Below are 16688 nucleotides of genomic sequence, written 5' to 3' on the forward strand. Positions count from 1 at the left end.
AACTTGTCTATTCTAGAATTATAAAGGATCTATATTCACCTTTAGCACCATGTCAATAAACACTTCAGCACAAAGTAAGTATGAACTGTAAGGGCTTTTTATTATATAAAATGACTTATTTTGGCAACATTAATTTAACTTTGTGAACAAAGCAGTTATTTATCAGCAAATCTTTATATAACTATGAGAGAGAGAGAGAGAGAGAGAAAGAGAGAGAGAGAGAGAGAGAGAGAGAGAGAGAGAGAGAGAGAGAGAGAGAGAGAAAATGGAACACAATAAAGATTTTGGACTATTGCTAAGTTTTCCTAAAAGACAAATTGCTCTGAAATAATCTGGTGGTTTTTAGTTACCTCTTTGATGCTTTAAGAGAAAAGTGTGAACATGTGATTTCATAAATCTGTGTGCTTTGGATTCTTAGTAAGATGGCCTCTTGAAAATAAAATATATTCTGTGCTCCTAATAGTAATCCTAGGGTACCATAACGAATGAGTAACAACAACAAGCTTGAAGTCTGAAGACAGAGTGGAAGAGGACAGTGTATTACTTAAATGAATGCTTGCTTTTTACACTGATGTGCCCTACTGTTATCAGATGTCCTCAGAGTGATGGAATGGACTTGGCTTTGGTCTCCTGGCTAATGCTATTTTCTTAATCATTCTGTGGAAATTACTGTTATGAGAATCGGCATGTTCACTTTTTTTCCAGCTTGATGATGTTTAAAAGTTTGAAAAAAGTATAAGAAGCCATTGAAGTTTAGTTTTTTATTCTCACTATTTCTAATTGATATTTCTAAAGATCTATGTCATTTGAGTAAGTTCTAATGCTATGCAATGATGCGGTTGATTGTTAAATGCAATTCTGGTTTTATACTAATACATAATTCTAGATATATTATTTTGCAGAATTTTGTGTTCAGTTAGTTATAAATTTTATGAAGTCATAAACATATACCTATATAATTTCTTGCCATTCTTGAGTTTCATAGTAGTGAGGGTTGAAGTGTTCTTCTGTCCCTTCTGTTTCTTGGCCTTCAGGAGTGTTATCATGATCATCTCCATCATCTTCGTCATCATCTTGAAATCTCCCAAAAACTTGGGTCTTCAGTTGTATTGTTTGACCATTTGTGCTTCTTTGTTCACCATAATAAATACTATGTATATGAGGGAAGCAGGAGAAGATATATGAATTTATGGGTTCTTTCAGCTTATTTTGGTCCACACGAAGGTATGTTAAATGGTGAAGATGTAGTGGGTCAATAGAAGGACACATCATTGTCACATTGATATCTGAAAAATAGGAATTAAAAATTAAAACCAGTTTATATTCATAATTCTATGTAGGGTTTTGTGTTACATGGAATAGTTTTATTAAAATATTTATAAGTGGTTTTAGGTTCAATTATTATTTGATGCTAAGGAAAATGAAAGTATAAATGAATTTTCGTTTCCAAAGTTAATATAAATTTACTGACTTTTCTGATTATTTAATAAATTCTTAATAGAAACAAATAAAATAAAAATCATTCATAGTCCCACTACTCAGGGGACTTATATTTATATTTCTTTATATACTCTATTAGTACAATTTCCTAATATTCAAGATAATAAAATTTTAATAGGAAAGACATACACTTAATGGAAAACCTTTTTCTGGGGTCAATTTTCTACCTTAGCCAATTTCAAAGCAGCATTTTCTCATAATTTATAAAGCATAGATTATTAACAATTTATTCTTTAAAGAGGCAAAATACATTCCTTGTTCATTAAAATATATAAAATTTTACATACTTTCTATTTCATTATTTTCTAGGTATAGGTGTTCCAAATTTCTTGGAATGTAAAATGCTTGCTTCAATTTGTTGTGTCCGACATTGAGCTCTATAAGGTTGGAAAGATTAAAGATGTTATATGGGATGTCTTGCAGTTTGTTGTGTGACATTCTTAGAGCGTGAAGTTTTGGAAGTTCATCAAAGTATTTGTCTGGTATAGAAGAAATTGAATTATTTTCTAAAGATAGATACATAAGTGAAGAAGGTAATCCAGGAGGCATTGATTCTAATCTGTTATGACATAGGTTGAGCTGCATTAATTTTTCCATCTTGGCAAGGTTTTTTTCTTTTAACACAGAGTCATGAAGGTGATTATAACAGAGATCGAGCATAGTCAAGTTTACCAGCCCATCCATGGCACTTGTGTGTAATGTGGAGATTTCATTGTAACCAAGGAGGAGTCTTTCCAGAGATTTAGGAAGAGGAAATGGAAATTCTTGTAAATTGTTATGCTCTAGGTGAAGTTGTAGTAGATTTGAAAATTTTGCAAACACACCATTATCAATCTTTTGAGATTTAATTTTGTTGTGGCTGAGGTTAATTTCTTTAAGATGACTTGCATTGATGAATGAATTTGCAGTCACAGCCTCAATTTCATTGAACTGAAGGTAGAGTTGCTGGATATGCATTGGAATATTTGGGATAGTCTTGAGTTTGCGATTGTCACAGTACATCGATGTTGGAAAGTTAGTTGGACAGAAGCATTCACTGGCACAACCTAAACTATGCTGATAAAAAGGAACTCCATATTCTACATGTTGACGAAATTGGATTTCTGGTTCATAATCCTCATTTGGTTCTTGGTCATAATCTTCATCCCATTGATAAGTTTCATATTGGCAGGATACTTTGTCTCCAAAAAAGAAGAAAAGGATATATACTAGACTTAAAAAGCCCATGTTCTTTTTTTTTTTTTTCCTATTGCAAGGAGAAAAGGAAATATATTGTGGGAAAAAAATGAATGAAACTCAGAATAATTCTCATTTAAATTGACAATTATATACAATATATTATGTTGTAGATAAGAGAATATCCAGAAGAATGGGCAATACTGAAACCAAAAGTAATGATTATATACCAATGAAGCAGAATTTAAAAAACAAAAAATCACCTTGCACTGAACCAGAATCAAAGGTCTAGGGTTGTATGCTTTTTACTAAGAAACCATTCACTTTCATGAGAACCTCAGTTATCTTGCTTACTCCCTTAGTATTAGCTACCTGACATGACTCAACTACAGTCACGTGCTCCCTCCACTGTAAATGTTGGGTGTTTTTACCAGCCATTCCATCCTTTAGTCATGGTTACTCCCTATGAGAGGAGAGACCTATGTTTCTGTTAGGTGCTTTTGCTAATTAGATTCCTAATATAAAGCTAAAATCCTCACCCCACAACTTCTATTACTGGTACCCTTTAATCCCCTTTGAAAGAATACGAAATGTGCCCTTTTTTAAAAAAATTTTTTTTGAGAGAGAGAGAGAGAATTTTTCAATATTTATTTTTTAGTTTTCGGCAGACACAACATCTTTGTTTGTATGTGGTGCTGAGAATCAAACCCAGGCTGCACGCATGCCTGGCGAGCGCACTACCGTTTGAGCCACATCCCCAGCCCCGAAATGTGCCCTTTTATGTGATAACATGTGATACTTACAAAAACCTAATTTGTTTCCTCTTGATGCTTTCTAAGTCTATTTGCACCTTCAAATTGTCCTCATGAAACAGTTTCCAGAGTCTAATTTCTCTGTTTGAGTAACAACTTCAAATGTAATATCTATATCCTGCCAAGTTTAGTTTCTAGTAAATTAGTCTTTATGTTTTCTTCCTAACTTCCTTATTTCCACTAATATTTTTAGTTAATTTCTAGATATACAAATATTCAAAACACAACTTTCCCTGTCTCCCAGGAGTTTAAAGTCTAGTGGAGAATCAGGGAAGCAGAGAGTGCAGTGCAGCGCAGCAGAAGGACATTATGTGGAGTAGAATTGTAAGGGGAAAGATTTCTTATACAATTAGTACTTGTATCGCTGAAACTTATAGAGAAGAGTATTATATCTTAAGACTGAAAATTTGCATTTCAGTCTTGTTACTGAACATATGTGTCTCGTGGTGCCAGCTACTTGGGAGACTAAGGAGGCTTACTTGAGCCTAGGAATTCGAGACCAGCTTGGGTAACACAGTGAGACTGTCTCAAATAAATAAACTGAAAGTTACAAAATTATGGTTGAAATTATACTTAGCCTGCTTATCTCACCTGGTAGTTGTTGGTATCATATGAGATACACATTTAAAAGTATTTTGCAAATTGAAAACTGCTATACACAGGTAGAATGAGTATGTTGTTTAGGAAAAACTTAAAGATTTTACCTCTTTTTTTTTTTTCCTTTTCCTGAGACTTTTTTTTTTTTTTTTTTTTGGCTACCCTTCTCATCTAGGGTTTCATGAGAGAACAAATGTTTGTAATGAAATTACTTATCTCCTATTCATCTAGAACGGTACTGTCCTTTATCAGTATAATTGAGAAGATGCTGCTTGAATCATTTTCTCTTCACAGAATACCATTTGAGAAAATCTGAGTTTCTTGTCCGAAATTTTAAAAATGCATACATACAATGTAAATATTGTATGTGTCTAGGATTTGAAGCACTTATTCAAGTAGAGTTAGAGGCCCTTGATCCTTTTTCCTTCCATGATCATGTCCTCCATTCTTCCCATGTACCCACATCCTAGGTTTGTCATTATCAGTACAGTAACCCCCTCATACTCTTAATTTTGCTCATCTCACACTCTGACCACTATCTTCATATGGTAATTCCAAATGCAATAATTTTCCAGTTTCAGTAAAATGTAAAATATACTAATCCTACTGTCTTTTCATTGCATTTCATCCTTTACTCCCAATATCATGAAGATATACTACTCTGGTATTTATCCTGAAGAATTAAAGTCATCCTACTGTAGTGATACATGCATACTCATGTTAACAGCAGCACAATTCACAATAGCCAAACTATGGAACCAGCCTAGATATCCATCAACAGATGAATGGATAAAGAAAATGTATTACATATACACAGTCATAAAGAAGATTAAAATTATTTTATTTGCAGGAAAATAGATGGAACTTGATAATATTATGTTAAGTGAAATAAGCCAAACTCGAAGTCAAGGGTCATATGTTTTCTCTCTTAAGTGGAAGCTAGAGAGGAAAAAAGGAAAAGAGGGAGGAGAGGCTCATGAAAATTGCAGAGTGACCAGTAGAGGAAAGGGACCAGCGGAAGGGAAGAGGAGGAGGAATAGTGGAAATACTGGGAAATAATATTGACCAAATTATATTATGTGCATATTCAAATATGAAGCAACAAATCCCACCATATGTACAGTTTTAATGCAGCAATCAATATGGAGAAAAAAATAAGAAGTACAGGTTTTAAAAAGAAAAACAGGACCAAACTAACTGGTTTTACTCTCAATTCTCAACTACAACCTTAATCTTTCATGGCTGTTTAAAACTTAGTTAATCTCCTTTCCTTCTCACCTACTATTGTTTTTCCATCCTCTTTCAAGTTTCTAAAACCTCATTCCTCGTCCCTGTTTATTTTTTTTAATTTTTTTAAAGAATTATTATCTTCACAATGTATAATTTATTTATTTTTATTTTTTTTAATATTTATTTTTTAGTTCTCAGCGAACACAACATCTTTGTTGGTATGTGGTGCTGAGGATCGAACCCGGGCTGCACGCATGCCAGGCGAGCGCGCTACCGCTGAGCCACATCCCCAGCCCCTCATCCCTGTTTAATGTTAATCTTCTTCTCATGCTCTTCCTCCCTACTCTGTTCTTAGTTGCTCTCCTTATATCAAAGAAGACATTTGGCATTTGTTTTTTAGGGATTGGCTAGCTTCACTTAGCATAATCTGCTCTAATGCCATCCATTTCCCTGCAAATGCCATGATTTTGTCATTTTTTAATGCAGAGCAATACTCCATTGTATATAAATGCCACATTTTTTTTTATCCATTCATCTATTGAAGGGCATCTAGGTTGGTTCCATAGTCTAGCTATTGTGAATTGTGCTGCTATGAACATCGATGTAGCAGTGTCCCTGTAGTATGCTCTTTTTAGGTCTTTAGGGAATAGACCGAGAAGGGGAATACTGGGTCAAATGGTGGTTCCATTCCCAGCTTTCCAAGAAATCTCCATATTGCTTTCCAAATTGGCCTCACCAATTTGCAGTCCCACCAGCAATGTACAAGTGTACCCTTTTCCCCACATCCTCGCTAGCACTTGTTGTTGTTTGACTTCATAATGGCTGCCAATCTTACTGGAGTGAGATGGTATCTTAGGGTGGTTTTTATTTGCATTTCTCTGACTGCTCGAGATGGTAAGCATTTTTACTCGTGTATTTGTTGATTGATTGTATGTCCTCCTCTGAGAAGTGTCTGTTCAGGTCCTTGGCCCATTTATTGATTGGGTTATTTGTTTTCTTATTGTTTAATTTTTTGAATTCTTTGTATACTCTGGATATTAGGGCTCTATCTGAAGTGTGAGGAGTAAAAATTTGTAGTGGGAGGAGTAAAAATTTGTAGTGGGGAAGTCTTTTTTAGACATCATTTAACCTAGACTTTGGGAGATTGGCAGAAACTGGTATAGAAAATCCTATACATCTTATTGTGGATTATATTTTATAGGAAATTCTATAGGGTTTTTATTATCACTCATTATACTATAGCATATGAGTTTTAGTGCCCCTAAAGCCACTAGAGTTGGGTCTCTAAAACTGCTGCTTTCCCAGAAGATGAAGGTGGAAGCTGAGAGGTAGAGATGGGCCATACCATTGGACCAGGACACACAGGAGTCTGTCTGCAGCAGCCAACTTTCACACAGGATTTTTTTTTTTTTAAACCAGGGATTGAACCCAAGGCTGGCCACATCCCCAGCCACTTTTATTTTTTATTTTATTTAGAGGCAGGGTCTCACTAAGTTGCTTATAGCCTCACTAAATTTCTGAGGCTGGCTTTGAACCTGCAATCCTCCCACCTCAGCCTCCCAAGCTGCTGAGATTACTGGCACGCAACACCACACCTGGAAATGTTAAAAGAATATTGCTCACTGACATTTAGTCTGAATTTTATCTTTGTGTTAATAACTTTAGATATCATAATTTAGCAAATTTACATTTGAGAATTAGAGTCTGTTGTTTAACAATTATGAAAAATTTGGGGGAAAAAAGGATATGTGAATGATATCTTTGACTCTACACTTAATTATACACCTTTGACTAAAATCGAAACCTCATTACTGGGACCTCTCCAAAAATAAAGGAAATTCTTCATGCTGTCAACTTTTATTCTTTACGGGCGCCTAAGAAGAAATACTTCCCTGAAATGCAATTTCTCTTCTAAACCCAAACTCATTTTAAACATTCCCTCTGTATTTGTAACCCTCTAGTGCCACCTTGTCCTGCCCTCTTTTAACCAAGTGTAGTTTCCTGTCTGAAATTAGTCTCTTTTCTATCCATACACTCATCAGCTCTGATTCCTTTTCCTTGTTCCCTGTGATAATTTTTCCTGTTGTAATGATCTTATTTCATTTATCCAACTAATCTCAACCATTTGCTAAGAATATTTTTGCTACTTTCACTTTCATATTCTACAGTCTATGCTTTGTTCCTTATAGGAAAACTCACAGCAAAACATTAGAACACACATCAGTCATCTCATTTCCCGGCCCTAATTTTTATTGTTGTTGTACTGGAGATTGAACCCAGAGCCTCACCCATCCTAGGCAAGTGCTCTACTACTGGGCTACACCCCTCACCCTGCAAGCTCTAATTTTTAACAAAATCAATTATGATTATAAGTGACCAAAGTTTTTTTGAATGGATGATTGAATTAATAAGTTATAGATTTCATCTTGTTAGCAATGCTTCTTTTTACTAATATTGATTATCTCTAGGCATTTATTTCACGATTGTGATTTCTTCAGATGAACATTAAGAACTTGGCTATTGTCTTTTCTATGAATATCTTAACAATATCACTCTCTTATTACACTGTCCAATAGAAAAATAATAAAAGGAAAACTTAAAACAAAACAACCATATATATATATATATATATATATATATAAAATCATTTTTTTAACATTATCCATTAATGTGAGTTTTCATATCATATTACAATAAAAGCTTCTATATCATAAATTTCTCTTATGTGGAGGAAAGCACTCATGCCTTCATCAAGAATCTGATTGAAATTCTTTATAAAAATGAGGTATATTTACTTAGCTCTGGAAAGTTTAAAAGAGTCATGGCATTTTATTATTTTAAGGATTCATTTGTATGCTATAGAAGCTAGCATTGTAAGAAACAATATTCAAGTTTTGTCCAAAACTAGTTTTAAATTTCTGAAATTCTTTTGCTATTTAAAATTTTAAAACTCAATTATTTTTAGCCATGATGCATTTAATTATTAATTACCATGAACTCAAGTAACTGTAGTAGATCTTTCAATAGATTGAATAAGGCATTTGTGCCTTCCCTTTCAGAAAAGGGTAAATGAAAACAAAACATTTTATGTTGGGAATTTGATTAATAGAAAAATTTTGAGAAAATCTTGAGTGTAATTATCTATCATCACTACAGCTATACTCACTAGCGACATTCATGGATCAAAAACATTAGATATTTTTGTCATTTAATATTGAGAGAGGAAAAAACAAAGACCCGAGAGAGAGAGAGAGAGATGACCTGAGAATCTTTTCTTTCTTAAAATTTAAAAAAGTCTAAACAAAATTGTTGGGTAATCTTATTTTAGAAATTTAAACTCACTCTACTTATTTGTTTCTCTGAATTTGCTTAATCAAAATTTAAATTTTGTACTATTACCAGATTTTGCTTCCCAAAATTGTGCTTTTATGGTAGCTGCAGTCTATTTAACATTAAACAAATCTAAAGTACTTTTTAATTTCAACAGTAGGAATACGTTCTTTAAAAATTGAAAATTATTTTATCATCATACCTGTTAAATTTGCTTTAGTTTTCAAGGGTTGATGAATTTGCAAATCCTTTAAATGAATCAGAAATTCCTAAATTCTTTAACTGAGTCTCTTTAAAAATCCACAGTAACTCTGTGTCCAGACAGGGTTGTCCCTTGAATTACTGTAGCAATTTAAGCAAATACAATCTGGTTGGAAAACACTTGGGTTGAATTAAAATTATGTATTTCTTTTCATTACACAAAACTTTGAGGATTCAAATTAAGATGTTTGTGTTCTTGGTCAGATTTATGTGGCTTACTTCTTTCTTTTCCCCTTAATTTTGGTTTGAGGTGTGGCAAGAATTTCCTCTAATATGAAAGGAAAACAGAACTAAATGAAACAGCATGTACTGATTACTGTTTTTATTTTCATTTTCATGCCAGAGAATTCTTCAAATTAAGGTCCCCTGTGACAAGGAGGCCAGTATCTTGGAAATTTAAGGAGGAACTCAGAATTGTCTTTAGTCCCTGGGTTGTCCAACATCTCATGCTCACATCAATGCTTTTGTTAAAGGAATCAGAATAAAAATATTTCATATCAAATTTATTCTTTTGTTTTGTTTTTGGTATGAGAGATTAAACCTAGAGGTGCTTAAGCACTGAGCCTTTTTAAAAACAATAACAACCAAAAAAAAAAAAAAAAAAAAACCAGGTCCTCATTAGGTTGTTTAGACTTCATTAAATTGCTGAACTTGGCTTTGAACTTACATTTCTCCTGCCTCAGCCTCCTAAATCACTGGGATTATAGGTGTGAGCCATATGACTGGCTCAAATATATTTTTTAAATGCAGTAGATTTTCATTGGTTTCACAAATTAAAGATATAACTTTTCCATACAAAAATCGATACCTTCTTTTCTATTAGTTATCCCTTCTCTCATCTTGCTCCTGAATATACTCATTAGAATGCCTAATGACCTTTAAAATAAAAATGAATCCTTTACTGTGGTAGTCTTTGCCTTGCGCTTTGAGGGTATGTCTGATTTCTTCTGGTATTGAATAAGGTGAAATGAAAAGATTCTATGGCCTGATAACTATTGCCTTTATTTTACAGATTTAGAAAATGTCCCCATTTTACTGAGCACTTTCTCCTAAAGAGTAACAGCTAAGGAGCTTGCTTAGATGCTAAATTTTTGTGCTAATGTTTTCATATTGAAACAGAGTTAACTTGTATCTCTTGGCAGTGGGACCTGTGTTCTTTTGGGGAGGGAGGATTCTTTCAAGCTTGAGCAAATAAGGTAAAGTAAACCTTGGAGTTCATTTTAAGTTCCTAAAACCATGTTTTCTATTAATATTTTACATAGAACTCACAGATTTATTTTGTTATGTTTCAGATTTAAGAAACATATACAGCGTTTCAATATTGTAAAAATCTAGCCTATTATTTGAGACATTGGTATGTAAAACGTGGCAAAACATTTGGGCCAAGATTCCATTTTGTTACTGATCTTTTCCATATGTTTCCTATTAGTATCTTTGTTCTTAAACCTCAGGCTTCCACACAAGGAAAAGAGAGCAGATCTGTGTACTTTTTTAAAAAGTTTTAATGTTTCCACAGTTCTTTGGAAGATTAACTTAAAATTAACCACTTTATTTTTATATAATTCTTCATTAACTAGATGATTTGAACTTATAGTAATGATTATGTTGTTCATGTTCCCAGCAAATGTGGAAAAATATTTAATGAATACATAGCTAGAGTGCATAGAATCAAAATTGTCTAAAATTTTAAACTAGGTTGGCAGTGTTTAGGAGATCTAAATTGGCAGTGGTTGGAAATAGAGGGAGATGATGGTTAGAGTCAGACCTTCCAGGAAAGTAGGAGCTGTGAATGATACTTGGTGACCAGTGATTTAGTTCATTGGTTTTAATTGTGATAATTGGGAAGTCAGCTGAATTGGTGAATAATCTAAATTATATGTTATAATTGTAATTTGATTAAAGTGCATATAGTATCTCAAAGTGAATAACATTCAGCTAGGAAAGTGAGATCTGCTTAATTAATTAATATAATAGGCATAACATGTTTTTATTCATTTGTTCATTTATTCAGCTCTTTTTTTTTAATTGAACCCCTACTGTGTATAAGGCAGTTTTAGATGCTGGGGACTTAGCAGTGATATCATAAAGGAGGAAATCAGAAACTAAGCTTTTATCAAATGGTATTCTGTGAAGAGAAAATGATGTAGAGTGCAATCAAAATGATGTAGAGTGCAATGGTGTAGAGTGCAATCAAGGAGAATAAAACAAGGAGAGGGATAAAAACAGATGAGACAGAGGAGTATGTGGGTATACCCATATACTGGGCACTTGTGAACTGGAATGGAATGTTTAAGTTATTTATTATAAGGAAGATGGTAGGAGCCAGGCTTCTCACTGTTGAAGTGGGAAGTAACAGATAAGCAAGGGCAGGAGGTAAGAATGGTCCACATCATGGTGGATTAGAGTTGGATGCAGTAATATAACTCATATTTAGCTAAATATACACACAGATGGTTACGTATTGAGATATTTATAGATACATGTACTTACATGAGTTAGTAGACACATGTGTATCTCCTTGCTGAAACTGAAAGGGTCTAGAATAAAAGATAGCCCAAGAGCAATGAGCACACCTAGTAACTAGATCTTGGCTTTTTTCTTTGTCAGTATGTTAGGCAAGCAGTCTACCACTAAGTCACATCCCAAGCCCCAGATCTTGTTTTCTAATACCATTCTCCAATAAAAGGAACCAGGGCTACTCCTTTGGAAAATGGCTGATTCCAGGAGGACTGAGGGAAAGAACAAGATGGGCCTGGAGCTTTGGATAGCACTAGCAGGAAGTATTCAATAAAGAAAGGGGTCTGGAAAGTCTTTATACCTGTTGCTCAGTTTTGCTGTGAACCTAAAACTACTCTAAAATGTTATTTATAAATTTAAAAAGTAGGAAGCAGACACTATTTTAGGAAGTTTAAATATTTAGGTCTTCATATTGTAAGGGAGCAAGCCAAGAGGACAAAAGTAAAACTGACACACCTCACAAGTTTTCTTTCCTTCATTATTCACTTTTTCTATAAATGGTGCCTCCCCATCCCAGCCCCACCTTTTTTAGGTAAGTCAGAAGTTTAGGAGTCCTCTCAATCAGTGCTTCCTAAAGTGTAGTTAAGAGAGCCATCAGGATCAGAATTACCAGGGATTCTTTTTAAAATTTTAGGTTCTAGCATCTTTACACCTGGAGAGGTCAGCGTGGGTAATTTAACACATATGTACAAAGTATACGTATACACTGAGCTATACCCTGTCCCTATTGTGAGTCCTTTGCATGTCCATATAATCTGGAGGGTTGGTGTGTCCATTTCTACTGATCAAGTGCGGGTATTTCAGCAGTGCTTATTTTGTTATTGGCATATAGTATGGACTTAGTAAATACTGGGTGCTCCTCTTCTTCTTATCATCATCATTATTATTAAGATTTCCTACTATTGTGAAGTGACTTAGATACTTTATAAATATACGAAGCATAATTTTTGTCTGTTTTTAAATATTTCATCCCTTCATTTTCCCAAGTATTTTTTAGCAGTCCAGCCATATGTTAGAGTTTTTGCTTGTAGTTATTTGTCATTGTTTGAATTTTTAAAATATGATTAGTGTTTTAAGATTATTTTAAAATATATCTGACTTTGTTGTTTTTAATTTCAGACTTCTAAAGCATATTAGAATAAGACTGCCCTCCCATGGTAAAAATTAGGTAATTCGCCCTGTAAATTTAATGGGCTAATTTTTTTAGTGGGGGAGCCAGGGAGGAGGGCACTTTGAAATGTATCTTTTAACAAATATGTTGGAAATAAGAGAGAAATTATTCTGTGGTTTCTAAATGGACAAAGCTTGTTGGACCCCTGTAGCTATAGAGTCAGAGTAGCCAACAAGCCCAGGTGGTCTGGTCCCTATAGCTTGTCACTTATCAGTGGTCTGTGGTCACCTTTCTTTTTTATTTTTTTAATATGTATTTTCTAGTTATTGATGGACCTTTATTTTATTCACTTATTTATGTGTGGTGCTGAGAATCAAACCCAGTGTCAGGCAAGTGTGCTACCACTGAGGCACAACCCCAGCCCCCTGAGGTCACCTTTCTATCTGTGGAGTTGTTTTTCATCTTACGAGATGGATGTAAATATGGCTACTCCATATCTAAAATTGTATTGCACCTTTGGCTTTTTGTCCCACCTTTTCTTTGGCTTCCTGTCATTTTAGGGGATGCCTTTTCATGTCTAATCCTCTTCTTCAATTCCATGTTTAAGTACTTGGAGTCACCCTTGAGATTTATTAGTTTCAGTATTAATGGATTAATCTCCATATGAAGACGTAGAGATTGAGTTTAATATTATTAGACTCAGTCTCAATGGATTAGTCTCCACATTTTCTGTGGAATTATATAATATTGCTACAAGTACCCTTTAGATGAAAGGAACTCTTTGACTTATTCATAGTAGTAAATTGATGGGAAATATGGGTGGGAGCAGAGGATACATATATAGATCTAGGAAATAGAATTTCTATTACTTACATTTATTCAAGCTAATAGTTGTTAAATAAATTGATTATGGAGAAATTTGTGAGATGAGAGAAATTTTTATATTGTTGGCAATTTTTTGCAGTATGTCTGGAGCAAGTGAACAGCTATGGTGGGCCTTGGGCAAGTGAAAATAGAAGGGGAAAAGAAGGGGCTTTTGATGCTATGAAGTGGGAAGATGGGTTTTCAGATATTACCATTTCTCAGAGCTTAAGTTATGGGTCACTAATCCTTTTAGATTATATGGAAGAGAAGTTAATATGTTCATTTTTGAATAATGTTAATTTAGTTTTAAAACCAGGTTGAATAAGCTAACTCAGCTCCTACTACATTAAGAAATGTTTTAGTGGCTTTTGGAGAACTTTTATAGTTGTGTAATTCACTAAGTGCAGTTTGAGGACTGATAACTTTATGTCATTGCCTCTGACTCCTATAGAAAGTGAGAATATCATCTTCTTTCCTAGTACAAACAAATTAAGAGTTATAACATTTTGCTCTGGTTCATCAGCATCTCAAATGACTCGCAACTGCTTGAAGTGTCCTCTGGGAGGGTTAGTGGAGAGCCTACTCTCATTAGACCTGCACGCAGAAGCTTCCTGAGCTTGAAAGCACCCCCACTGGTAGATGCAGCAGTCTCCATAGGCACAGCCCATCAAGCACTATTGATGATGAAGAACTTTTTGACGTTACATTTCCTGTGTAAGAAATTCCTTGTCCCCTTGCCTTGGTTGGTTGTAAGTCAGAACCCCAGATGAGGATAGTAGAGCTCAGTGTCTGGACAGCAATGTTCTTGCTTTGCTCGTGTCAGTGATTGGAACAAATATTTACAGTGTAAGTGTGATCACATCGATATACAAGTACATCAAGAAAAGTAAATCATGCTAGTCAAAACAGTAGTGGCCCTTTTATGTGCTAGTGACCAGACGGAAGTCTTAGGTGCTAGGAGTGTTCTTATCTTAACCTGGATACTAGTTACATGCTGTGCTTAGTTGTAAACAATTATCAAGCTGTATGCTTATAAAACTTTTACAACTTTATTAAAATTTCTTTTTAAGGGGTTGGGGTTTTGGCTCAGTGGTAGAGCCTGGCTTGTGTGAGGCCCTGGGTTCAATCCTCAGCACAACATATAAGTAAATAAATTAAATAAAGGTCCATTGACAACTAAAAAAAAAAAAATTTTTTTTAATTCTTTTTAAGTCAAAATTGAGCCAGGCCCCGTGTTGCCCACTTGTAATCCCAGTGACTATGGAGGCCAAAGCAGGAGGACCACAAGTTTGAAGCCAGCCTTAGCAATTTAGTGAGGCCCTCAGCAACTTAGTGAGACCTTGTCTAAAAAATAAAACTGGCTGGGGATGTAGCTTATCAGTAAAATGCCCCTGGGTTCAGTTACCAGTACCAAAAATAATAATAATTTAAAATGTCAGTATTAGATCTGGAAGATGGTACAGTAGAGAAGGTTGCTTTTCAGGCTGCTTCATGGTGTGAAACCAAGAAAGAGGGTAGACAGCTTCTCAGTAAAGTGGTTAGGGCGGGGGGGGGGGCGGGGGGAAGGGCCGTGGGGGTCGGGGGATGGGGGGAGCTTTACTGGGAAATAATATTGGACAGTCAAAACAGATAGGGGACTCAGGAGGTTGGATATAATAGAATGAGGTAAAAATTACACCCCTGCCTGCCTTCACAGCAGTCCCTTTGCAACCAAAGCCATATAAAGCAAACCCGCATTTTTGGGAGGCCTGTGGCATGTCTTGTTATGGAAAAATCAGAGATTAAGGACACTGCCAGACGGATTCAGAGGTGTTCTGCATAGTACTCTCATGTTATAGAGATGTCCTGTCTTTCCCAGATGCCCGAGGAGAGCTAAGGAAAGAGCCATCTTGAAGCCCACCCCCGCTGGGACCTGTGGCTGTGGCTGAGGGGGTCCTGGCAAGCCCAAGCCAGTCTGAAAATCAGGTCTGACAAATCCACACAGCATGTCATAGAGCATGCCCAAGAAGCCAGGGGAAACTCAGAGGCAGAGAGCGTTTTACACCAGGGAATAAAAGTGGTGGAAATCCACATAGATCCCCTTTTCCCTTTCAGTTTAGTGGCTCCCAGTACCAACTGGGAGGGTCATGCCCTGCCAGGAAGTCAAAAGGGCCAGAGTTAGAGTGACTGAGTTTGAGGCTGAAATCCAGAGTCCACAAAAGGCAGGGTCTGCAGGTGACGGAGGGGGAAAATGATTGGCAAGAACTAAAATTAAGAATCAATAAATGGCATTGTATCAAACTAAAAAGCTTCTTCACAGCAAAGGAAATCAGAGCATGAAGAGAATCTACAGAATAGGAGAAAATCTTTGCCACCTGTACCTCAGATAGACCATTAATCTCTATTTTATCTCATTCCAGTGAGAATGGCAATTATCAATAATACAAGTAACAATAAATGTTGGTGAGGATGTGAGGAAAGGACACACTCATACATTGCTGGAAGGACTGCAAATTGGTGCAACTACTCTGGAAAGCAGTATGGAGATTCCTCAAAAATCTAGGAATGGAAGCACCATTTGACTCAGTTATACCATTCCTCAGTATATATCCAAAGGAGTTAAAATCAGCATACGACAGTGACTCAGCCACATCAATATTTATAGCAGCCTAGTGCTAATCCCAGAAAACCAAACGTTGAATGTTCTCTCTGATATGCAAATGCTCTCGAACAAGGAGGTAAGGCAGAAGAATAGAAGTACTTTGGATTAGACAAAGGGGAATAAAAGGAAGGGAATTGAGATCGGAATAGGAAAGACAGTGGTATGAACCTAACATAAGTTTTCTATGTACACATATGAATAAACCACAATGAATCTCCACATCATGTTCAACCACAAGATTGGGATCCTAAATAGAATAAGATATATTTCATGTTTATATAAATGTGTCAAAATATACTCTACTGTCATGTATATGTAAAGAGAACAAATAAAAAAATTTTTAAATGTCAGTATTGATTCAACTACTGACTTATTGGGAATGTAGAAGACATCATTATGTTAAAAGGATACTACCACTATACAATCATCAAAATCTAAACAAAGGAAGTTACCTTTGTATAACTGCGTAGTTTCTCGATCAAATAAATTGTAAGAAAGAGACGAAGGGGAAATTTATAGTTTAAAAGACTTCTTATCAATTCAGGGCATCTGTGTAGGCCTTATGTGGATACTGCCTCAAACAAACCTGTTTAAAAAATTGTGGAAAAGTTGGAAAGTTGAACAATTACTGGGTTTGATGGTATTAAGT

General features: G+C 35.1%; 2 protein-coding genes across 3 annotated transcripts in view; one reads left to right on the forward strand and one right to left on the reverse strand.

Annotated features, from left to right (window-relative positions):
* Cenpp (centromere protein P) overlaps positions 1-16688 on the forward strand; it is a 230506-nt gene that overhangs the window by 77199 nt on the left and 136619 nt on the right. The gene's annotated exons all lie outside the window — the stretch shown is intronic.
* Positions 82-9109, reverse strand: Omd (osteomodulin). The gene is made up of 3 exons (XM_005320867.5): positions 8848-9109; positions 1788-2746; positions 82-1286 (listed from the first exon to the last, which is right to left on the reverse strand). Exons 2-3 carry the CDS (start codon positions 2725-2727, stop codon positions 952-954), a joined length of 1275 nt encoding a protein of 424 aa, XP_005320924.2. The 5' UTR covers positions 2728-2746; positions 8848-9109; the 3' UTR covers positions 82-951.

The sequence above is a fragment of the Ictidomys tridecemlineatus genome, chromosome 13 (genome assembly GCF_052094955.1).
Source record: "Ictidomys tridecemlineatus isolate mIctTri1 chromosome 13, mIctTri1.hap1, whole genome shotgun sequence".
NCBI lineage: Eukaryota > Metazoa > Chordata > Mammalia > Rodentia > Sciuridae > Ictidomys > Ictidomys tridecemlineatus.